This window comes from Clarias gariepinus, chromosome 14 (assembly GCF_024256425.1).
Source record: "Clarias gariepinus isolate MV-2021 ecotype Netherlands chromosome 14, CGAR_prim_01v2, whole genome shotgun sequence".
Lineage (NCBI taxonomy): Eukaryota > Metazoa > Chordata > Actinopteri > Siluriformes > Clariidae > Clarias > Clarias gariepinus.
In genome coordinates this window covers 31,617,501-31,635,000 of record NC_071113.1, presented here as the reverse complement: position 1 = coordinate 31,635,000, position 17,500 = coordinate 31,617,501, and the positions used below count along the sequence as shown (strand labels likewise).

At 45.0% G+C, this 17,500-nt stretch overlaps 2 protein-coding genes across 3 annotated transcripts in view; one reads left to right on the top strand and one right to left on the bottom strand.

Annotated features, from left to right (window-relative positions):
- polr3a (polymerase (RNA) III (DNA directed) polypeptide A) overlaps positions 1-13,198 on the bottom strand; it is a 23,244-nt gene extending 10,046 nt beyond the window's left edge. The window contains exons 1-17 of the mRNA XM_053512064.1: positions 13,049-13,198; positions 11,122-11,257; positions 10,402-10,539; positions 10,105-10,276; positions 9,681-9,835; positions 8,863-9,102; positions 8,500-8,662; positions 8,246-8,382; positions 8,022-8,125; positions 7,797-7,938; positions 7,373-7,513; positions 7,127-7,196; positions 5,467-5,594; positions 5,213-5,351; positions 4,593-4,757; positions 3,382-3,554; positions 3,009-3,120 (exon numbers count right to left, since the gene is read on the bottom strand). Of these exons, the coding sequence (XP_053368039.1) occupies positions 3,009-3,120; positions 3,382-3,554; positions 4,593-4,757; positions 5,213-5,351; positions 5,467-5,594; positions 7,127-7,196; positions 7,373-7,513; positions 7,797-7,938; positions 8,022-8,125; positions 8,246-8,382; positions 8,500-8,662; positions 8,863-9,102; positions 9,681-9,835; positions 10,105-10,276; positions 10,402-10,539; positions 11,122-11,257; positions 13,049-13,092 (2,359 nt within the window). The 5' untranslated portion in view covers positions 13,093-13,198. The remainder of the gene's footprint in view (positions 1-3,008; positions 3,121-3,381; positions 3,555-4,592; positions 4,758-5,212; positions 5,352-5,466; positions 5,595-7,126; positions 7,197-7,372; positions 7,514-7,796; positions 7,939-8,021; positions 8,126-8,245; positions 8,383-8,499; positions 8,663-8,862; positions 9,103-9,680; positions 9,836-10,104; positions 10,277-10,401; positions 10,540-11,121; positions 11,258-13,048) is intronic.
- Positions 13,199-15,041: 1,843 nt separating this feature from the next.
- Positions 15,042-17,500, top strand: part of ppifb (peptidylprolyl isomerase Fb) — a 7,796-nt gene continuing 5,337 nt past the window's right edge. Inside the window, exons 1-2 of one of the 2 annotated variants that reach the window (XM_053512351.1) lie at positions 15,042-15,290; positions 17,198-17,228. In XM_053512351.1, coding sequence (XP_053368326.1) covers positions 15,126-15,290; positions 17,198-17,228 — 196 coding nt within the window. In that variant the 5' untranslated portion in view covers positions 15,042-15,125. Of the gene's footprint in view, positions 15,291-15,810; positions 15,835-17,197; positions 17,229-17,500 lie in introns of those variants that run through there. The other variant, XM_053512352.1, reaches the window with a different exon arrangement.

The following is a 17,500-nucleotide window of genomic DNA, read 5'->3' as shown; positions in this document are numbered from 1 at the left end:
GTAAAGTACAGTGGGGTAGCGTGTAGTGTAGAATACACTAGTATAGTATAGTGTAAAGTAGTGTAGAGTAGAGCAGTGAGTAGCGTAGTGTAGAGTAGCGTAGAGTAGCGTAGTGTAGCGTAGCGTAGCGTAGCGTAGAGTAGCGTAGAGTAGCGTAGAGTAGTGTAGTGTAGAGTAGTAGGGCCAGGTGTAGCTCAGTGGTTAAGGCATTGGACTACAGTTTGGAAGAGGTTCAAACCCCACAACCACCAAGTCCTCACTGTTGGGCCCTTGAGCGCGGCCCTTAACCCTCAACTGCTCAGATGTATAATGAGATAAAAATGTAAGTTGCTCTGGATAAGAGCGTCTGCCAAATGACGTAATGTAAATGTAGTGTAGAGTAGAGTAGCATAGTGTAAAATAGAGTAGCGTAGAGTAGAGTAGCGTAATGTGGAGTAGTGAAGTGTAGTGTAGAGTACAGTAGAGTAAAGTGGCGTAGAGTGGAGTAGTGTAGCTACAGCATGAAAAAAATATAGTATATAATGAAATACAGTTAGGTCTACGCAAGAGATTATCTCATGGTTATATGGAGTCGAGATAAAGTATGAACATTGTACTGTGATGTTATAGGAATGACGTTATGGTACTATAACAGGATAGTACAGTGGCAGTGTAGCAATAAAACAATGTAAGCATAGTGCAGTATAGTGATGGTACGGTGTGGGTACAGTGCAGTATAGTGATGGTACAGTGCAGTATGGTGATGGTACAGTGTGGGTACAGTGCAGTATAGTGATGGTACGGTGTGGGTACAGTGCAGTATAGTGATGGTACAGTGCAGTATAGTGATGGTACAGTGTGAGTACAGTGCAGTATAGTGATGGTACGGTGTGAAAACAGTGCAGTATAGTGATGGTACAGTGTGAGTACAGTGCAGTATAGTGATGGTACAGTGTGAGTACAGTGCAGTATAGTGATGGTACGGTGTGGGTACAGTGCAGTATAGTGATGGTACAGTGTGGGTACAGTGCAGTATAGTGATGGTACAGTGTGGGTACAGTGCTGTATAGTGATGGTACAGTGTGAGTACAGTGCTGTATAGTGATGGTACGGTGTGAGTACAGTGCAGTATAGTGATGGTACGGTGTGGGTACAGTGCAGTATAGTGATGGTACGGTGTGGGTACAGTGCAGTATAGTGATGGTACAGTGTGGGTACAGTGCAGTATAGTGATGGTACGGTGTGGGTACAGTGCTGTATAGTGATGGTACGGTGTGGGTACAGTGCAGTATAGTGATGGTACGGTGTGAGTACAGTGCAGTATAGTGATGGTACGGTGTGAGTACAGTGCAGTATAGTGATGGTACGGTGTGGGTACAGTGCAGTATAGTGATGGTACGGTGCTGTATAGTGATGGTACAGTGTGGGTACAGTGCAGTATAGTGATGGTACAGTGTGGGTACAGTGCAGTATGGTGATGGTACAGTGTGGGTACAGTGCTGTATAGTGATGGTACAGTGTGAGTACAGTGCAGTATAGCGATGGTACGGTGTGAGTACAGTGCAGTATAGCGATGGTACAGTGCAGTATAGTGATGGTACGGTGTGAGTACAGTGCAGTATAGTGATGGTACAGTGTGGGTACAGTGCAGTATAGTGATGGTACGGTGTGGGTACAGTGCAGTATAGTGATGGTACGGTGTGGGTACAGTGCAGTATAGTGATGGTACGGTGTGAGTACAGTGCAGTATAGTGATGGTACGGTGTGAGTACAGTGCAGTATAGTGATGGTACGGTGTGGGTACAGTGCAGTATAGTGATGGTACGGTGCTGTATAGTGATGGTACAGTGTGGGTACAGTGCAGTATAGTGATGGTACAGTGTGGGTACAGTGCAGTATGGTGATGGTACAGTGTGGGTACAGTGCAGTATAGTGATGGTACAGTGTGGGTACAGTGCAGTATAGTGATGGTACGGTGTGAGTACAGTGCAGTATAGTGATGGTACAGTGTGAGTACAGTGCAGTATAGCGATGGTACGGTGTGAGTACAGTGCAGTATAGCGATGGTACAGTGCAGTATAGTGATGGTACGGTGTGAGTACAGTGCAGTATAGTGATGGTACGGTGTGGGTACAGTGCTGTATAGTGATGGTACGGTGTGGGTACAGTGCAGTATAGTGATGGTACGGTGTGGGTACAGTGCAGTATAGTGATGGTACAGTGTGGGTACAGTGCAGTATAGTGATGGTACGGTGTGGGTACAGTGCAGTATAGTGATGGTACGGTGTGGGTACAGTGCAGTATAGTGATGGTACGGTGTGAGTACAGTGCAGTATAGTGATGGTACGGTGTGAGTACAGTGCAGTATAGTGATGGTACGGTGTGGGTACAGTGCAGTATAGTGATGATACGGTGCTGTATAGTGATGGTACAGTGTGGGTACAGTGCAGTATAGTGATGGTACAGTGTGGGTACAGTGCAGTATGGTGATGGTACAGTGTGGGTACAGTGCAGTATAGTGATGGTACAGTGTGGGTACAGTGCAGTATAGTGATGGTACGGTGTGAGTACAGTGCAGTATAGCGATGGTACAGTGCAGTATAGTGATGGTACGGTGTGAGTACAGTGCAGTATAGTGATGGTACGGTGTGAGTACAGTGCAGTATAGTGATGGTACGGTGTGAGTACAGTGCAGTATAGCGATGGTACAGTGCAGTATAGTGATGGTACGGTGTGAGTACAGTGCAGTATAGTGATGGTACGGTGTGAGTACAGTGCAGTATAGTGATGGTACAGTGCAGTATAGTGATGGTACAGTGCGGGTACAGTGCAGTATAGCGATGGTACAGTGCGGGTACAGTGCAGTATAGCGATGGTACAGTGCAGTTTAGCGATGGTACAGTGCGGGTACAGTGCAGTATAGCGATGGTACAGTGCGGGTACAGTGCAGTATAGTGATGGTACAGTGCAGTATAGCGATGGTACAGTGTGGGTACAGTACAGTTGTGATGAAGTGTATTCCTGGGTACCTTTGGAGCCACACAGGGCCATGATGAGTGGACTGTTGCTCTTGTCCAGCTCTCTCAGACACGCACTGCCAGCGTGATCTCTAATTACTGACAACTCTTTAAGGATCAGCGCCTAAACACACACACGATCATATAATTACTCTCAGAAGTCAAAAAACTGGATACAAGACACACACAGAATATACCTGGAATGTGTGTGTGTGTAAGAATGCGGGTCTATGTGAGAGTGCGAGTGTGTGTGAAAGTGTGTGCACGTGAGTGAAAGTGTGTGCACGTGAGTGAAAGAGTGTGCACGTGAGTGAAAGAGTGTGCACGTGAGTGAAAGAGTGTGCACGTGAGAGTGTGTGCGTGTGTGAGAGTGTGTGCGTGTTACCTCCAGCGTCTCCTCCGCTGTACATCCAGGCTGTTGCTGCAGTTTTCCTGTGTTCAGGGCCTCGATGTACTCGTCACACTTCTTGTATCCAGCGTCCAGGAGTTCCTGCTTGGCCTTCAGCAGACCCTGACCCGGGGTCACATCCCCGATCCCGATGGAGAACCCACGGTTAGCTGGTGCACACACACACACACAATCACAAAGAGCAATAACTACAGTGGAACCTTTTACCAGTATCATGTATCGTGCGCTTCTTGTTTTGACGCCGGGCGTCACGTGATAACTCCTGAGCCAACAGTTTTTCTCTCTTGGCTGTGGAACTGTGGGTAATCATCTCCCCTGCTGGGTCTTAGTGCTCGTCTCTTACTGGTATAATCAACATACGTGCACGCGTGTACTGTTTACTGTTACGACGTGTGTGTGTGTGTGTGTGTGTGTGTGTGTGTGTGTGTGTGTGTGTGTAAAGCAAATGCAAGTTGCATTAGAGAGGTTAAAGATCCATTTTCTCTCTCTTTATCAGAGTCATTGTATGCGCACGTCATTGGACATGGTGCCCCCCCCCCCCCACACACACACACACTACACACACACACCATACTTTTGCCTTCACAGACACACACACACACTCTCTCTTTCTCCCTGCTCTACACAGAAACACTGCTCCGTCACAATTCAAAGGTAAAGTGCAGGTTCATTTGTTTTATTTTTTACTTTACAGCAGTGATACTGTTAGTGTGTCGCTCAATCGAGTGTCATTAAAGATGTTTCTTGTTTATTTTTCCAATAAAACAGTGTTTCCATTGTGTGTGTGAAAAGAGTGGAAGAAGGATTACCTGTGTAAGACAAGAAGAGGGAGAGGGGAGCTTACTTTAACTTCACACATACACACACACACACACACAACGCCTGCGTGCACAAGCGGAAACACTTATCTGTCAGGATTTATTTTACATTTTTTGTTCAGGTTTGTTTTATTTTTACTTTAATATTTTGTGTTAATAATTTTTATACGGTAATTTTTTTGGGCGGTGAAAGGAATAATTTAAGTTTCCATTATTTCTTATGGGAAAATTAGATTTGGTTTACGAGTGTTTTGAAATACGAGCCGCTTCCGGAATGAATTATACTCGTGATCCAAGGTTCCACTGGATGTTTTATAGAGACACACACAAACAGCATCGTCCACACGTGCACACACACACAGTTCTTACAGAGGTATGTAGGGGCGACTCGAGCGAGGCGGCTCATGGCGTCCGCTGCCTCCACCTGCCCCCAGTCTCTCAGCAGGATGTAGAAGATATTGTTCTTGGATCCTGAACCCAGCGTGCCTTTATCCATACTGCCACACAGTAACTCACTGTTCTGGATCACCACAACTACACACACACACACACACACACACACACAGGTCATGGGTGCATATTATAGTGTAGTGTATAGTGTAGAGTATAGGATAGTGTTACATGGGTGTGATCCCATTAGTCTTTCAGTTTCTCAGTCTCCAGGTGGATCATCTACAACCAGCTGTTGATTGGTGGCACCTGAAGGGAGCCATTTTAAATCCCAGGACTGACTCTCTCTCTCTCTCTCTGCTACAAGCACTGCAGCAGCAACATCTTTTTCACTAGTGCTGTTTTTTTTATTAAAAGTTAATGAATTAGTTTTAAATGCCAAACCAAATTTAGTCACAGCTTTCTGTAGCCAGGGTTGTAACAGCAGCGTATAGCGAAGAGTGGAGTGTAGAGTCACATTAATGAATTGATGAGTCAGCTCTGGGTGGAATGAAACTCGTTAGGTGTGTGTGTGTGTGTGTGTGTGTGTGTTTGTTTACAGGAGTCGTTGTGACACAGGTCCTCTCCTCTCCCACAGTACTGCTTCCCTTTGGTCCTCAGGTTGGCCTTCACTGGACAGAGCTTACTGGGCTTCAGGATCAAACTAAAGATCTGCTTCCCTGTCCACAAACACACAGGCTAACACACACACACACACACAAAATGGTCATTCAGTTCTAAAGTCAGTAATATAAGTTTTTAAATTTTAAAAGAAAGTGAGTGAGACAGGTAGTGAGAGAGAGACAGGTGGTACCTTTATAATAGCGGGGCGAGGGAGAGCGATCTTGAGCTTTTCGTCTTTTCCTACCAGGATGGAGGCGATAATCTGACAGGCTTTAGCTCGATCAAAGAACGTGTCCCTCAGAGTGAGCAGATAACCACCTGAACACACACACACACACACACACACACACACACACACACACACACACACACACAGACACAGCTAAAGAGAGCAAACTGCTGATATACACACACAAACAATTGATTGTATATTGAGAGATAGACAGAGACAGGGCCAGGCAGACAGACAGATGAACAGACAGAGACAGGGCCAGGCAGACAGACAGACAAAGACAGGGCCAGGCAGATAGACAGAAAGAGACAGGGCCAGGCAGGCAGGCAGACAGACAGAGACAAGGCCAGGCAGACAGGCAGACAGAGACAGGCAGACAGAGACAAGGCCAGGCAGACAGGCAGACAGAGACAGGCAGACAGGCAGACAGAGACAGGCAGACAGACAGATAGACAGAGACAGGCAGACAGACAGATAGACAGAGACAGGCAGACAGACAGACAGATAGACAGAGACAGGCAGACAGATAGACAGAGACAGGCAGACAGGCAGACAGACAGACAGAGACAGACAGATAGACAGAGACAGGCAGACAGACAGGCAGACAGAGACAGGCAGACAGACAGACAGAGACAGACAGATAGACAGAGACAGGCAGACAGACAGGCAGACAGAGACAGGCAGACAGAGAGACAGACAGAGACAGGCAGGCAGAGACAGGCAGGCAGACAGAGACAGGGCCAGGCAGGCAGGCAGACAGACAGAGACAAGGCCAGGCAGACAGGCAGACAGAGACAAGGCCAGGCAGACAGGCAGACAGAGACGGGCAGACAGACAGATAGACAGATAGACAGAGACAGGCAGACAGACAGACAGATAGACAGAGACAGGCAGACAGACAGACAGATAGACAGAGACAGGCAGACAGACAGACAGATAGACACAGACAGGCAGACAGAGACAGGCAGGCAGACAGAGACAGGCAGACAGAGACAGGCAGACAGACAGAGACAGGGCCAGGCAGGCAGACAGACAGACAGACAGACAGACAGAGACAGGGCCAGGCAGGCAGAAAGACAAACAGACAGACAGAGACAGGGCCAGGCAGGCAAAAAGACAGACAGACAGAGACAGGGCCAGCCAGGCAGAAAGACAGACAGACAGACAGAGACAGGGCCAGGCAGGCAGAAAGACAGACAGACAGACAGACAGAGACAGGGCCAGCCAGGCAGAAAAACAGACAGACAGATAGAAACAGGGCCAGCCAGGCAGGCAGACAGACACAGAGACAGGGCCAGCCAGGCAGGCAGAAAGACAGACAGACAGACAGAGACAGGGCCAGCCAGGCAGGCAGAAAGAAAGACAGACAGACAGACAGACAGAGACAGGGCCAGGCAAACAGACAGACAGACACAGGGACAGACAGACAGGCAGACAGGCGGACAGACAGGCAGAAAGACAGACAGGCAGAAAGAGACAGGGCCAGCCAGGCAGGCAGAAAGAAAGACAGACAGACAGACAGAGACAGGGCAAGGCAAACAGACAGACAGACACAGGGACAGACAGACACAGGGACAGACAGACAGACAGACAGACAGACAGGGACAGGCAGACAAACCTGTGAGAAAATCCTGAATAGCAGCGATCAGAGGTTCACCATTCCTTGGGGTCACCAGGTTTGCTTTGGTCTGATAGAGAGACAGAGATGGACATTACACTCTGTGTGTGTGTGTGTTTTTTCCTACAGCTACAGGTACATGTGTTAAAGATGCAGCATATGTATGTACGTCTTCTATGGACATGTGTATATATACTGTGAGTTGGTATACTAATATGTGTGTGTGTGTGTGTGTGTGTGTCTCACCCCCATGAGAACGAGAGCCTCAGCTTTGGCCTCCTCAGTCTGCGGCAGGTGAAGGTTCATCTCATCTCCATCGAAGTCAGCGTTATATGGCGTACACACACACTCGTTAAAGCGGAACGTGCGGTGGGGTTTTACACGCGCCTGACACACAAGTGAAACACACACTCTTTAAAAAATTTATAAAATCAAAGTAACCATGACAAACAGCGACAACGCCGCAGACTACAGCAAGAGTTACTCTTCATTAATTATCTCCACTAACGAGCGTCTCAAACACAATTAAATACAGGAGAGTTACAGAGAGAGGGGGTTCATTTAGAGCAGGTGGAGTGTGTGTGTGTGTGTGTGTGTGTGTGTGTGTGTGTGTGTGTGCGCGTGTGCACAAGGTGTAATGACAAGGTGTGGTGTGGGTGGAGTTACTGACGATGTGTGCCATGATGCTGAGTTTGTGCAGTGAGGGCTGGCGGTTAAACAGGACGATGTCTCCGTCAATCATGTGTCTCTCCACCACGTCCCCTAGCTTCAGCTCCTGAGCCATCTTCTCTCTGTTTCCATACTTCAGAAACCTGACAAGAGAACCAGCACAGGAACGTCACACTACTCAAATCAACACCACCTCACACTCTCGCGTTCACACTCTCACGCGCACCTCTTCATCTGCATGTGTCTCTGCTGGATGAAGTTCGCTCCAGGATGAACGTCTGGTCCGTTCTTCACCAGCTTCCTCATCAGTTCCATGTTGGCTTTGTTCACCTGAAAACGAGAACAGAAACAGCGTCCCGCGTTATTAAAGGACACGCACCCGACCCGCGTGCTGCTCCACAGCGCCACACACTGGCCGCGCGTCTCTCAGTGGATCTGCCTTCTGCTCACCTTCTCAGGGTAGGTCAGGATTTTGGCGACGTGAACAGGAACAGCGACCTCATCTATCCTCAGGTTCGGGTCAGGAGAGATGACCGTTCTCCCGGAAAAGTCCACTCTCTTTCCACTCAGGTTACCACGGAAACGGCCTGGAAGAAAAAAAAAACACAAATCACTGCAGCTTATATAAACTCTGGTATAAAATATAACAATGTACATGAAATAGACCAGTGTGTGTGTGTGTGTGTGTGTGTGTGTGTATATACCCTGTTTGCCCTTCAGCCTCTGTACGAATCCTCTGGTCCACTTCTTGGGCGCCATGTTGAGCGGGATTCCCGAGAGCTCACTGTTGATGTAGAGCGCACACTGCAGCTGCAGAAAGTCCCAGTCCTCCATGATCATCTGAGTTTTAGCTCCTGACATGCGGTGCTGAACACACACACAAACAAACAAACAAACCTTTTAACTTCATGACAATACACACAATAGATCTGGAGAAAATGTCTGGCAAATATCTGGCAACCCTGTGAATACCCATCTACTCACATTTCTAATTGATATATTTCTGTTTAAATAACTGTAATGATATTAAATCGCCTGCTTATTGCCCCGGCTGAACTAGCTCTGACCTTCTTGATGACATCATTAAGGAAGATGATCTCAGTCAGCTTCATGGTGAGGTCGTCCTCGTTAGTTCCGGATTTGAGGTCGCTGACGACAGAGGGGCGGATACAGAGAGGCGGGACCAGGAGGCGGGTCAGGATGAGGTCAGCAGGTTTCCCAGCCTCTGGGTTCATCAGCAGCAGAGGAACGTCCTCACTGGGAATTCTCCGAAAAAGATTCAACACCACCAGGGGGTTTAGGTTTTCCTACAGAGAGACAGACAGAGAGAGACAGACAGACAGAGAGAGAGAGAAAGAGAGACAGAGACAGACAGAGAGAGACACAGAAACTCACAAAGAGAGACAGAGAGAGAGAGACAGAAATTGACAGGGAGAGACAGACAGAGAGAGACAGACAGTTAAACAAAAAGAGAGACACAGAGTTGTAAATGGCGCATTTGTATTCATTAGCAGGAATTTTTTTTATAATTTTAGACTTCTGAAGCTCAGAAGAAGCTCATTTACATAGACACTGAATGTTTGGGTCAATGTTATGATGATGATGGTGATGATGGTGATGGTGATGAAGGTGGTACCTGAGCCCTGGACACCAGCCCCTCCCCCCATGTCTATGTAATGATGGTGATGATGATGATGATGAAGGTGGTACCTGAGCCCTGGACACCAGCCCCTCCCCCCATGTCTATGTTATGATGATGATGATGATGATGATGATGATGGAGATGAAGGTGGTACCTGAGCCCTGGACACCAGCCCCTCCCCCCATGTCTATGTTATGATGATGATGATGATGATGGTGATGATGATGGTGATGAAGGTGGTACCTGAGCCCTGGACACCAGCCCCTCTATCTCCTTGTTGTGTTCGATGGCCGTGTCGAAGGACTGCAGGAAATCAGAGACGATGGGATCCACCACCTTCTTAGTGCTCTTATATCTCTCATGGATGATCTTTAACAGACCACACTTCTTCACTGGACCTAAAACGGACCACACACACACACACACACACACACACACACACACACAGAGTGAAATAAGGCTGAATTCTGACTGAAGGAGGAGGTGGAGATTTGCAAGAGCTCGGTTCTGACTCGGGTCTAAAAGAATGTATTTCAGACTGATGATGAGGGTCAGTCGTGTGTGTGTGTGTGTGTGTGTGTGTGTGTGTGTGTGTGTGTGTGTGTGTGTGTGTGTGTGTGTGTGTGTGAGAGAGAGAGAGAGAGAGAGACAGAGTGTGTTCACACACCATTAAACGTGCCGCAGTAGAGACACACACTCCTCTTCCTGCACTTATCTGAGATTTTCTTCTTCAGGCCGCGTTTCTGCAGGTACGGCAACCCGGGACGCCGCAGGTGATCCAGGAACTGCTGCCTCTCCTCTTTACTCAGCATGATCCGAGAACACGTCTTACAGACCATCTACACACACACACACACACTATATAGTCACCCTTTACACAAACATCATGTTGTGTGTGTGTGTGTGTGTGTGTGTGTGTGTGTGTGTGTGTGTGTGTGTGTGTGTGTGTGTGTGTAAGAGAGACCTGCAGGATGCCGATGGTGGCTTTAAAGTAGCCGATGTGGAAGCAGGGCATCTCCAAATCCACATAACCGTAATGCCCCAAACAATCCGCCAGGTTCTTCCCGCACGTCTCACAGCCTCGGTCCTTCTCACTCGTCCCCTAAACACACAGTATGAGTGCAGATCAATCCCTGCTATCCGTTATCACCCAGATGAGGATGGGTTCCCTGTTGAGTCTGGTTCCTCTCAAGGTTCCTTCCTATTGCCATCTCAGGGAGTTTTTCCTTGCCACTGTCGCCCTCGGCTTGCTCACCAGGGACAAACTGACCATTTTGATTCATACAAATTCACATTTCATACAAACTTAAATAATTCTTTTGATTGTGTTAAGCTGCTTTGGGACAATGACAATTGTTAAAATCACTATACAAATAAAATTGAATTGAATTAAATTAAACACACACATCAAAAACAAGAAATTCAGAGAAGAAGATAAGAATCAAATACTGACACACAAGAAACAGAAAAAAAAGAAGATGAGAGACGTGATGAGAGTAAAAAAACCGGTAGAACCTGTGTGAAGAACAGAAGCAAAAAACAGAAAAAAGAGGAGGCAATGAAATATAATAAAGAAAGGAGGAATAAGACAAAAGAGAGACAGAGAGAAAGGGGGGACATCAGAAATCATCATGAATTAATACAATAAGTGTGTGTGTGTGTGTGTGTGTGTGTGTGTGTGTACCATGCGGTGGTCCAGCACTCCGTAGGGCAGCGGTGTGTGAGACGTGTCCTGACTGTACAGGTTCTTACTGACCACCTGAATGTGAGCCTGCTGACGCATCTGCTCCGCCGACTTCATCCCGAAACAGATGTGGCTTCTGCAAACACACACACATATTTAGGCACGCACATGCACACATAGCAAAAACACTCACACAGTCACACACTAAACAGTTCTTATACAAAATTCACTTTTTAAATTATTTTTAAACATTTTAGGACAATTTGCATAGCTCCGCCCCCAGACCGACTTCTGGGTTCCAGTTCCAGGATTCTGGTTGGCTGGAAACTCTGTAAAGGGCTGTGATTTTACCCCAGAGGACCGGATTCCTGCTCTAGTCAGTACGAGACAGCAGGATTACTCATGGTTAAACTAACTTTACAGTACCCAAACTTACAGTAGAACCGCTGCGTGAGAGTTTAATCCGTCCCGTAGGTGAAATGTCGTATTGTGAAACACACTGTCCCAGAGCAAATAATGTCAATGCAGATAATCTGTCCCAGCCACACAAAAATATTACCAATATTATAATTTCCAACACTATAATCACCATTTTTGCACATAAAAATAATTTGAAATTCGAAAAGACGTGTAAATGAAGTAAAATATGAAATAAATAGACATTAAACCTCACTTAATATTAATTTATGATTCCTCTCCGAATTATGATTCTGCTGCTTTAAAAACCAAACTGGACGCGGCTCCCTTTTCTTCTTGCTACCGTCCCTGATAACATTCTTGTGACCCGCGGTGCTACGTCTCACTAAATCTTACACAAAATGTAAAAAAATTAATTAATAAATTTGGTAAAAAGTTTTGGGTAAAACGTCTGGATAATTAATAAAATTAAACATTTTGTTTTGTTTGTGTGTTCATCATGTTCGCCATGGCAAGAATGCACACATGCACACACACACACACACATACACATACACATACACACACATGCACACACACATGCACACACACATGCACACACACATGCACACACACATGCACACACACATGCACACACACATGCACACACACACACACACATACACATACACACACACATACACACACACATACACACACACACACATACACACACACACACATACACACACACACACATACACACACACACACACACACACACATACACACACGACAGAACAGGTTTGTTTTGTCCTCAGAAGCTGTGGGATATCTTTAAACAACCCAGTGATTTAATGTTTTTAACATTTACACTTTTATAATTTTATGATGTTAATGGTTTTATAAGAATGAGAAGACTCTGAAGTGACCGGCTGGAACAAACCTGTGGATCAAACGGACAATAAATCACATGACCTGTGAAATCACACGACTCAGAGTGGACACGGGAGAGGACGGGAGAGGACAGGCGGTGTCCTGCCTCTGCCAGGAGGTTACGAGAGGGCTGACTCTTCATGCTCATGTTCCTCAGATGAACAGGATTATGGGAGAGAGTGTGTGTGTGTGTGTGTGTGTGTGTGTGTGTGTGTGTGTTGTTTAGTAGTAGAACCTTTAGGGACAGAGATCAGCACCTTCAAATTAAACTATTTTATTTATAGATTATCACCTTAAATATCTGTCACGGTTAAACTAAAGGACAGTTTTAAAGCTGGTACCTCAGTGACGTCATTAATCTCACACACAAACGTCATCTTACTCAGTGTTACACAGTAATGAGTTCTGTTTGTTTATTTGTGCACCAGGAATTTAATACAACAAGCAAGCTGTGTGTGTGTGTGTGTGTGTGTGTGTGTGTGTGTGTGTGAAACCCATCAGCCATGTGAATGTGTGTGTGTGTGTGTGTGTGTGTGTGTGTTTACTTCACACTCAGAGCTGCCTGATTAAACCCCTGTATAAGTGAATAACTCACATCTTTTTGGCCACATCTGTCTCCCTGAACTGCTCCTTCACCATGGCGGCGTGTCCCCGTGTCCCCGTGTCCCCCGTGTCCTCCTGTCCTCGTTAAACCCGCAGAGTCTCCACACTCGGACCCGCAACAGCGCCGAACAGCATGCTGCAGCACAACCAGTGCACTCTGCGCATGCGCACTGCCGTTAACTCACACAACCCGGAAGCGTGCGCGGCTTCTTCTCCTGCAGGTGTCATGGCGGCGGTGCGGGGAAACAGCGACACCTACAGGAGAGAGAGGATACGGCATGCAAAGGTTTACTAAATGACATGTTGTTTAGATACAGTGTTTCATTTCCCCCCTTTTTTGAAAAAAAGAAACAAAACATCTGGAGCAATTTTCTGTTTGTTTTAAATTAATAAACATTATATATCTAATTATTAATTTAATATAGTAATTGTGGCAGATTTATTACACTCTGGAATTAATATTCCTAAACTAATCACTTTATTTGTATAGTGCTTTAACAATTGTTATTGTCGCACAACAGCTTTACACAATCAATAGAATTATTAAAGTGTGTATGAGATGTGTGTGTGTGTGAATCAGAATGATCAGATCGTCCCTGATGAACGAGCCGAGGGTGACGGTGCTGAGGGAAAAACTCCCTGAGATGGTAATAGGAAGAAACCTTGAGAGGAACCAGACTCAACAGGGAACCCATCCTCATCTGGGTGATAACGGATAGCAGGGATTGATCTGCACTCATACTGTGTGTTAGGAGGCTGGACGTTCAGTATAACAGGAGATGTGGAGAAGTTCATATGGAGTCCAGTTGGTTATTGGAGCTTCAGGTAGACTGTAGGAAACTCCAGTCCTGAACAATGGAGTGACTGCTGCCAATCCATCACAGGGCACACACACATACACTCACTCACACACTCACTCACACACACACATACATTCACTTACACACTACGGGATTTTTTGCAGATACTAATTAGTCTAATCTGCAGGTCTTTGGACTGTGGGAGGAAACCGGGGTACCCGGAGGAAACCCACCAAGCATGGGGTGAACATGCGAACATTATGCACACAGACCCCAAGGCAGGAATCGATCCTGTACCCTGGAGGTGTGTGTCCACAGTGCTGACCACCACACCACTGCGCACTATTGGAATTTAGTCATTTATAAAGTAACTGTGCAATATTTGCATATTTTTTAAATATGTGGTTGCAAAAGTTGTGCTTACTTAAAAGAGATATAATATAGGTAATTTGGCCAGCTATAGTGTAAATATAGGTATATGCTCGCATGTGTAAGTGTAGGGATAAATAAGACAACGAAAAAATGCAACAAAAAAATGAAGGTGTAGTTACACAGTTACACCACTAGATGGAGACCAGAAGTAATGTAGTATATAGGACCGGAAATACCTTATAGGTAATAAAGGTGTTATTACAGAATGTGACCACAAGAGGGAGGCCGCGTCTCAATAATGAAGTTTTAAGGCCGAGGTTTCTTACACACTAGTGAGAGGGCAGTGCTGGGGTACAGCAGCTCGTGCAGCCCGGTTTATCTATATACTGTACATTACTTTACAATATATACTGTAATTTAATATGGATTGTATTTAATATATTATTTTTTATATAGTTTTTTCTTTAAAGATTGATTCATACTCCACAAGTACAATGTAGGATTGTATTTGCTACAGTGATTTTATTTTATTTTTCTCTCCATTTTGACACACATTCTTACACATGTAATGTACGTTTTGAGAACCGTGTTCTGTGTTAATCTTTACTACGGTTGTACATTTCTTGAGCTGCAGTTCTCCTCTGGACCGTTAGAGGGCGCTGGAGCGGCGGCGCTGTTACAGTCGAAGCGGAGAAGAAGAACTTCGAGTATTTCACATTGACATGACAGCGCGCGCCTGGGTCATTTGAGTGCGTGCGTGACTGAGGGAGACACACTGAGAGAGAGAGAGAAAAAAACACACACACACACACCAAGACACTGAGAGAGACACACTGAGAGAGACACACCGAGACACACTGAGAGTTACACTCGGTTATAATTTGCAAGTAATTCGTGATGTTTATATTGAGCACGAGACTGATTAAGGCGCGCGCTCTAGCCGCTGTAGCCCAGCGCGTGCAGTGTGGAGGGGGGTCGCGCGCGTGCAGCAGTGTGGGGGGGCCCGTGGTGTTTATGGAGCTCGCGGCCGAGACTGAACCTCTGGGGAGAGTCACCTTCCAGGTACACACACACACACACACACACACACACACACACACACTGAACCTCTGGGGAGAGTCACCTTCCAGGTACACACACACACACACACACACACTGAACCTCTGGGGAGAGTCACCTTCCAGGTACACACACACACACACACACACACACTGAACCTCTGGGGAGAGTCACCTTCCAGGTACACACACACACACACACACACACTGAACCTCTGGGGAGAGTCACCTTCCAGGTACACACACACACACACACACACACACACACACACACACTGAACCTCTGGGGAGAGTCACCTTCCAGGTACACACACACACACACACACACACTGAACCTCTGGGGAGAGTCACCTTCCAGGTACACACACACACACACACACACACACACACACTGAACCTCTGGGGAGAGTCACCTTCCAGGTACACACACACACACACACACACACACACACACACACTGAACCTCTGGGGAGAGTCACCTTCCAGGTACACACACACACACACACACACACACACACACTGAACCTCTGGGGAGAGTCACCTTCCAGGTACACACACACACACACACACATGTCTAAACTTATCACCTTGTTATGTGTAGATTGTCATTTTAACTTTCAGTAAAAGTCAGCAGGTTTGGAAGGTGTGTGTGTGTGTGCGCACTAATAAACTCTTTTAACTTATTAATCCACTGAGTTTGTGCCACTCCACACTGTTAAAGAGTCATAACTTATTAAAAGTAATCTCTAACATTATTATTACAATCACTTGAAATAAAGGGTTATAAATAAATATTATTGTTATTTATGTAAACATGCACTGTGGGGTAAAATAACCTTATTTGAAGTATTTTAGAAATATGCCTAAATACTGCTCTTTTTATATTTACTTCTTTTTGTTCCACTTTACTTCAGGCACTTTAGATAAAAGATTTAGAATTGGACAATAATAATTAAAAATATTAATACACACATATATATATATATATATACACGTGTGTGTGACTGAAGTGCAGAATGTGTTTAAGCCATTTAAGAACACTTGATCATTAAAACTTGAGAAATGAACTGTAATTAATTCATGGTGTGTTTAGTCATAATAACTGCAATTAACAACTTATTAAAAGTGTTAAGTGTGTAAACTGGTGTGTCCTGCCCTGCCTCAGTTCTGTGTTTAATCAGGTCTCTGGAGTACCGCATCCTGCACCTCTGCACTTCCTGCGTCCCGACACTTCCGCTCTCTCTGATTAAAACCACAAGTTATAACACCAGCTGATTTGTACACACATCTGATTTACTTTACTAGTTATTAAATCACAATTATTTTTTATTTCTATGTACATGTACAAGTTCTTCACAAGTTGTTAGTAATAAACTAATAAATCAGGTTGTGTTATTAACTTGTTGAACTTATAACTGAATAAGTGCAAATAATCAAAGCTCAGTGTTTATTACGTTTACTTAACAAATGTGTTGTTTAATTTAACATTAAATAAACAACATTTCTGGGTATTACTTTAAAAATTGTGCTTTAAACTGTTGCATGAGTTATACACAATAGTGTGTTGGGGAGCTATAGTGTGCTGGTGCAGAAAGAGTTCTGCTGAGGCAAGAGCACAAACACACACACACACACACACACACACACACACACACTTACTCTCCTGTCAGGTTTATATCCCTATGAATAAAAGCAGGTAATTGAATAATAATGTTTAAAGCTTATTGTGTCAGGATTATGACTTTGTACATTTTACACATTTATAAACAACTAATTAAAATTTCATAATTATTCAGATTGAATCCTGTTCTAATGTCTAATTTACTTTTATTATAATATTTCTGTGCTAATGTGTGTGTGTGTGTGTGTGTGTGTTCTAACATTATTCTGTGTTTTGTGTTTGTATTTCAGTTGAACTCAGACGTCGTTCCAAAAACAGCAGGTGAGTAAAAAATCATTCAGGAGTGTTATAAATAATTATAGTTTAAAAAGTAGAGTTTTATGATCAGAACGAATGTGTGTGTGTATGTATGTGTATGTGTATGTGTGTATGTATGTGTATCTGTATGTATGTATGTGTATGTATGTGTGTGTGTATATGTGTGTGTATATGTGTGTGTATATGTGTGTGTATATGTGTGTGTATATGTGTGTGTATATGTGTGTGTATATGTGTGTGTATATGTGTGTGTGTGTGTGTGTGTGTGTGTATGT